At 33.0% G+C, this 6,500-nt stretch overlaps 1 protein-coding gene across 1 annotated transcript; it reads right to left on the bottom strand.

The window, feature by feature from the left end:
* Positions 1-2,114: 2,114 nt before the first annotated feature.
* On the bottom strand, positions 2,115-4,783 carry LOC117108675 (tripartite motif-containing protein 2-like). The gene has a single exon (XM_033250772.1). It carries the CDS (start codon positions 4,779-4,781, stop codon positions 2,667-2,669), a length of 2,115 nt encoding a protein of 704 aa, XP_033106663.1. The 5' UTR covers positions 4,782-4,783; the 3' UTR covers positions 2,115-2,666.
* Between the last annotated feature and the right edge of the window lie 1,717 nt (positions 4,784-6,500).

Below are 6,500 nucleotides of genomic sequence, written 5' to 3'. Positions count from 1 at the left end.
ATCTTACCCAGCAATCTACCATCAACATTGAATTTATATACACTGTGAGCTTCACAATCTGTTACATACAAGAATCTAGATTTCTTGTTTACTCTGAAGCTTATAGTATCTTTCAATATTTTTTTTCCAAATGAACAGATTTCTTGAAGTTTTTCATCACACATTACAACACATACTCCTAAGTCATTATAATACAACATTTTACCATCACCCGGCCATTGGATGCATTTTACAGACCTCTACATCTTGTGGCATTTGTATCCTAGCAACAAAAGAGCCTGATTGGTTGAATTTCAATATATCTTTACTGTAGCTTGATACTAATATGCATCCATCTCTATCTATCGCTACATCTGACACAGTATGTATTTTATTGTTATTTATAATCTGATATGTTATCAATGGTATGAACAAGTCCCAATGTTTCTACCTTGATATTCACTGGAGATCCTTTGATGTGCTCAGCTCCAGCAGTTATCATCATTTGCCATTTGCCTTCCACATTGCATCTACCTGTTATTTTTTACTCTTCACCTTCCTGATATTCTATCTCAGTTGCTGATTCTTCACCTGATGAGCTCAGTAGATTTGCAGCTAATTGACATTTTGTGACAGTACCGTACTCGCGCGAATAAGCGCCCCTATCGAATAAGCGCCCCTTATAATGAGAAAATTTCCTTAAGCGCCCCGTTTGAATAAGCGCTCCCTTCTAATTTGAATAAACGCCCCCTCAATAACCCAATCAATCCTGGGACTGTGGATGTTGGCATGATTTGAGGTGTGGAGTGGAATCACATTCTCCTTTAGTCAATATCAAAGTGAGGATATTTATCTTTGACAGAATGATGAGAGCTCCCTGGACAGACAGAATATTTCCAACTTTCATCTTCTTTCATTTATAGCCTAGTCCTACTACTCCTTTTCCGACAATTTGCACCTTTAACACATTCCCATCTAAGTTTTCAAGAAAACCGGCAATGATCATGCCGTCCTGCTATTCTCAATCGACCGATGGCGAACAAGCTAACCACCACCACTAATTTCATCTGCTATTCTGTTGTTATGTAATACTGTACTCACAACTTTCTTGTCATGACAAGCCATGCTCTCTGGACGATTATTTTTTCCGCCGCAGCACCATTCGTAATTTGCGGTTTCCTGATGTCCTTATTTAATCGTTTTTCATTCAAAATGTGCGTCTTGGATTTAATAAGTTCTCATAAGAACCCCTCGATTTTCATCTATTTCCATAAGCGCCCCCTCAATTTTCACTCTGTTTTTATAAGCCCCCAGTTCGAATAAGTGCCCCATTTGAATAAGCGCCCCTCAAAAAGTGCAAAAAATATTTTAAGCGCCGGGCGCTTATTCGCGCGAGTACGGTAATTTGTTCGTCATTTTTAGCAACCTTGTTTTTCAGGCTATCAGTTGTGATTTTACCAATTCCATTTGTATTATTCAACTCATCCAGTTTAGTAGACAGAATAAAGTGTGGTTAATAATTTTCCAGTGAAATGATTGTTCGAAATCAGTTCCTACAAACTTTGTCTTTAACAGATTTTATGGGATAAAAGAGTTTCTGTTTCTTCTGGTTTGTTCATCATTAGATTTATTAAAACTATTAGATTCTTTACTAGAGTCATCTTTGAATCAATATCATTGATTCAAAGATGATCTATCAATCAATTAATCGATCAATGAATCCTTTTATGATATATTTTTTCATTATAATTTTTATAAATCATTACTACTATGAATTTATTATTTTTATTATTAATTGCAATACATTACATTTATCATTATTATTTAACATTCTTAATTATTCACACCCTGTGGCATTAATCATCAACATTTTGTCTTCATTCATTTATTTTTGGCCACATTTTCTCTTTATGTCCATCCTCTCCTACACTGTTATCCTTTGTCTCCACATGTATTTCCATGTCAGTGCACTGCAGCTCTGCAATTACTCCTTTTAATTATAATGTATCTCTTCCTCCCCATCCTCCAATGAATGTATATGATTCAATATTGATTCCTTATCAGGGGTTTTTTATAAACTTGAGTAGCAGGAGTAATTTGAAAGTAACAAGAGAGTAAATTCAAATAAACCGCTGCTTATATACTTTATTCATAATCTATTTTCTTATTTATATCACATGATGTTTACAAGATACATTCTAGACACTAAAGAAACAACAAAAATCCACACAAATTACAAATATAAAAGAAACAATAAAACATAATTATAATAAAATTAATTTTTAAGTTTATTTATTATTATAATCTAGTTGTAGGACTATTTTTGAGCTTTCTATTTTACCTATTAATTATATACTACTTCATAAATGCATGAATGTAGTTTTAGAATACTCATATGTAACAAAATTACTCTCTGATTTAATAGTTATGATAATTACCAACGATAGTAGTTGATGTATAAACATAGAAATTTATTATATTATTATTGTAAATATTATATTATAATAATTATTCCCATGAATTTACTTTGTAATCTGACGAAATGTGCAATACCAAGCATACTGATTACTATATTAAAATACTGTAGATAATGTGTAATACCAAGCATACTGATTACTATATTAAAATACTGTAGATATGTATATATTAATGAGGCTGAAGCCTTGAAGGAGTATTTCAATATCATTTTAATAATTGAATATTTTAACATTGTTTGCTCCGTGGTCCGCTACTGCCACTCTCCTTGGTCTTTTGGAGATTACTGTGATTCCACATGGAATATCTAAACCACCATCGTCTATTCGTTTTATGAACATGCCATTTTTGTCAAATAATTGTACTTTGTGGTTACTTGATACTATTAGATTTTCATCCTCATCCATGGTCACACCATAAGGATTCACAATTTCACTATCTTCTCCACCTTGGCCTACAAGGATTCTCATAAACCTACCACTTGCATCAAACATTTGTATTCTTTGATTTACCAAGTCAGCAACAATCACATGACCTTCCTTAGTTAAAGTGACATCTTGTGGCTCATTCATCTGACATACTTCACTACCCTCTGAGCCTATCTTACCCAGCAGGCTACCATCATCAACATTAAATTTAAACACACAATGAGTTTCATCATCTGCTACATACAGTACTCTTAATTCATTGTTTACTGTTAAGCCAATTGGATATTTTATTATTCCTTTGCCAAATGATTGGATTTCTTGAAATTTATCATCACACATTACAACACATTTTCGTAAAACATCAGTATACACTATGTGACCATCACCCATTTGATGCATTCTATAGACCTGCACATCTTGTGGCACCTGTATCCTAGTAACAAATGAACCTGATTGGTTGAATTTTAATATATCTTTACTAAAGCTTGATACTAATATGTTTCCTTCTGTATCTAACACTACATCTGTGACATTCTCTATGTTATGTTCTTTATAATCTGATATGTTATCAATAGTATGAACAATTCCCAGTGTTCCCACGTCATTGACATTCACTGGAGATCCTTTGATGTGCACAGCTCTAGTAGTTTGCCAATCACCTTCCACATCACTGCATTTATCCTCTTTTTTGTACTCTCCACTTCCCTGATATTCTACACTAGTTGCTGATTTTTCATCTGATGAATCAGTTGAAGCTGCAGCTAATTGGCATGCATCATTGTTCACTACAAATGCTTGACCTCTTGTGACAGTAATTTGTTCATCATTTTCATCAACTGTGTAAGTTATGCTATCAGCAGTTGTGAGTTTACCAATTCCCACTGTATTTATTAACTCATCCAAGTGTGTAGATGGAATGAAAATTGGAGTTACACTTCTCTTTTGAAATGACTGTTCAAAATCTGTTCCTAAGAATATGTCTCTTTCATTGTTGATAACGGCTTCATGTGATGAAAGGGTTTCTCTTTCTTCTGGTTTGTTTATCATTGTATTGATTGAGGCCATTAGATTATTTACTTCAATAATCTTTGAATTAATATTACCAATGTCTTTGTTTTTTTCTTTGTATATTTCTTCCAGGTTCGACAATAGTTTTTGGCTTTTTTCTGTAACCTTCTTGATGAGTATAGCTTCATGAATTTTGATGGCTGTTCTGCATAAATCAAATACTGATCTATCTGTAGTTGTGAATTCTAGGTGTTCAGATAATTTTCTTTTAAATTCATGAGCTGACTTGAAAACGTTATTGACATCTTTGTTAAACTCACGTACAGCATCTGACAATAGAATAACTTCATGTTGTTTTTGATAACAGAGAAGAACGTCTTCACATTGCTTACATGCTGATTTGTTGCAAGTAGAGCAATAGAATTCCAGTGTGGTGTTGCAGTGAACTGGACATTTGGTTTGTTTGTCCTCTTGTTTCTTTATGTCTAGTGTGTAAATTGGGTGATCTTTTGTGGAAGGTAGTATCTTGTGTTGTTTGAAACAATTACCTCCACACAGATACACTTGACATGTTGAGCAGTGGTATGCTGGTGTATTGTCACAGACAGAGCATTTAGTTGGTTTCTGTTCTTCTGTTTTAGCAACATACTCTAGTACCTTACCTATCATTGTATTTGAAGCAAGTTGTTTTAAATCATCTTTTGTTAAATCATGTTCTTGTCTACATGTTGGACACTTCATTTTTCCATGATTTTCCATCCATTTCTGGATACACTGTTGACAGAAGGTGTGCATGCATTTCAGTATTTTTGGTTGGTCAAACCTGCTAAGGCAGATGGCACACTCAAGATCTTTATCATCTACAAACTGCAATACCTTGGATAGCGACATACCTGTAAAGCCAAACACAATACAGATACTTGATATATAATGTTTTCTTTTAGAAGCCTCCAAAAAATTAAAATTTTAGTTGCTTGTATAATCAATGATTATTATTAACCTTCAAGAAGTTCGTTTCTTAGAACATGTACTTGTCTATTTCATCTTTTTCACCAATTCATAGACACAGTAGACAATAGATCAGTGATGGTGCATAGGCGGGTTCAAAGCATTCTGAAGTTGCCTAGTTTCTTTAGACAGCTTTGATATTAGTATACTCTCGCATGTACAGTATTTTATAGTATTATTGTAAAAACGTTAGATGACTCCTTAATCACCAAGATTTAGTGCAAGTTTTGATCTTTTACAAAATAAGAAACAATCAAACCATTTGGTGGGAATTGATAGACAAGAAGTGATGACAAACAGCCAAAGCCAGTGATGCATAACCACAAACAGAAAAATAAGGTAATTTTGATTCTGAATTCATGATATTGTGTTATTAAAAAATCAATAACGGAGGATTGTATGCTAATAATTTTTTTATGGGAAATGTTAAAAGACTATTCCACACCACTATGATTGATTGAAAATTGAAAAAAAAAATGTTCTTGACCTCTGAAAAATTATTTTTTAAAAAGAGAGTTTGTCTGCTGTTCACAAGGGCATCGATCCGTGGTTGAAAGGGATAAATTGCAAAGTAAGAAGCATTCTAGGCCACTCAGGGCCCCAGTGGGGATTGGGGCCCAAAAGCTCTGGTGTCTATAGCCTTTTATAAGTCGTATCTAATTGATTTTGATGAATGCAATTCAGTTGAGTTCAGTTTATTTCACATCATCAATATTGTCATTTACTAATATTTAACATACTTTCACACTACATTTTCAAAGCACAATGCTGGATCCAGGAATTTGAAATAGAGGGGGACCAGGGAGACTTTTATAGATGGAGTGGAGACCACCATGGTTGGGGCTGAGGTAAGAAAATTTATGATTATGGTACCATAGTTGGCCGGAAATGGCACTCTTAGACTTAAATTTTGAATAAATACTCATCATAAACAGTTTTTCAATTCATGCTGGTAATAACAATCATGCCCGCTTATATATTTTGTGCAAACTAACATTGATTTGACATGATTTATTATCTATGTTTAGTTTCTGAGGTATTCGAACCAATTAAAAAAAAGAAAAGATGAACAATGCAGTTAAATAATAATGCAATACAAACTGAGATTTTCTTCAAGATTGATTCTTATTAGTTAAATGTATGATTATCACTTGATCACGGTGAAAAGATGATCCATCAATCTCAAGTCTCAATCTCAAATTTGCTTTATTGCAATAAATATATATAGCAGATGATTGAAGTTTAATCAATAAAAGTAATTCAATGTTATGTGGAGTAGGACATCTATGATATTAAGCATGTTTTCTATACATTTATCTTAAACAGCACTGAACTTGACAATTGTATCTGAGATACAAAGGATACAATTACAAGGATACTTTATTCCTCCCACTAGGGGAAAATTTCATTGCTGAATACAACAATGTGAAAAAGCACAAGAAAATTAACTGAAAGTAATAATAATAATAATAATAATAATAATAATAATAATAATAATAATAATAATCCTCCCCCCACTATGGGGAAAATTTCATTCTGGAATACAACAATGTGAAAAAAGACAAGACGATTAACTGATAATAATAATAATAATAATAATAA

This window comes from Anneissia japonica, unplaced genomic scaffold, assembly GCF_011630105.1.
Source record: "Anneissia japonica isolate Jap-2015-1 unplaced genomic scaffold, ASM1163010v1 scaffold1587_len1432017_cov164, whole genome shotgun sequence".
In the NCBI taxonomy this organism is placed as follows: Eukaryota; Metazoa; Echinodermata; class Crinoidea; order Comatulida; family Comatulidae; genus Anneissia; species Anneissia japonica.
This window is presented reverse-complemented; position numbering and strand designations above follow the sequence as displayed.

Excerpts from the sequence above, each read along its gene's own strand:
- LOC117108675 (XM_033250772.1), bottom strand. The coding sequence starts at position 4,781 with ATGTCGCTATCCAAGGTATTGCAGTTTGTAGATGATAAAGATCTTGAG.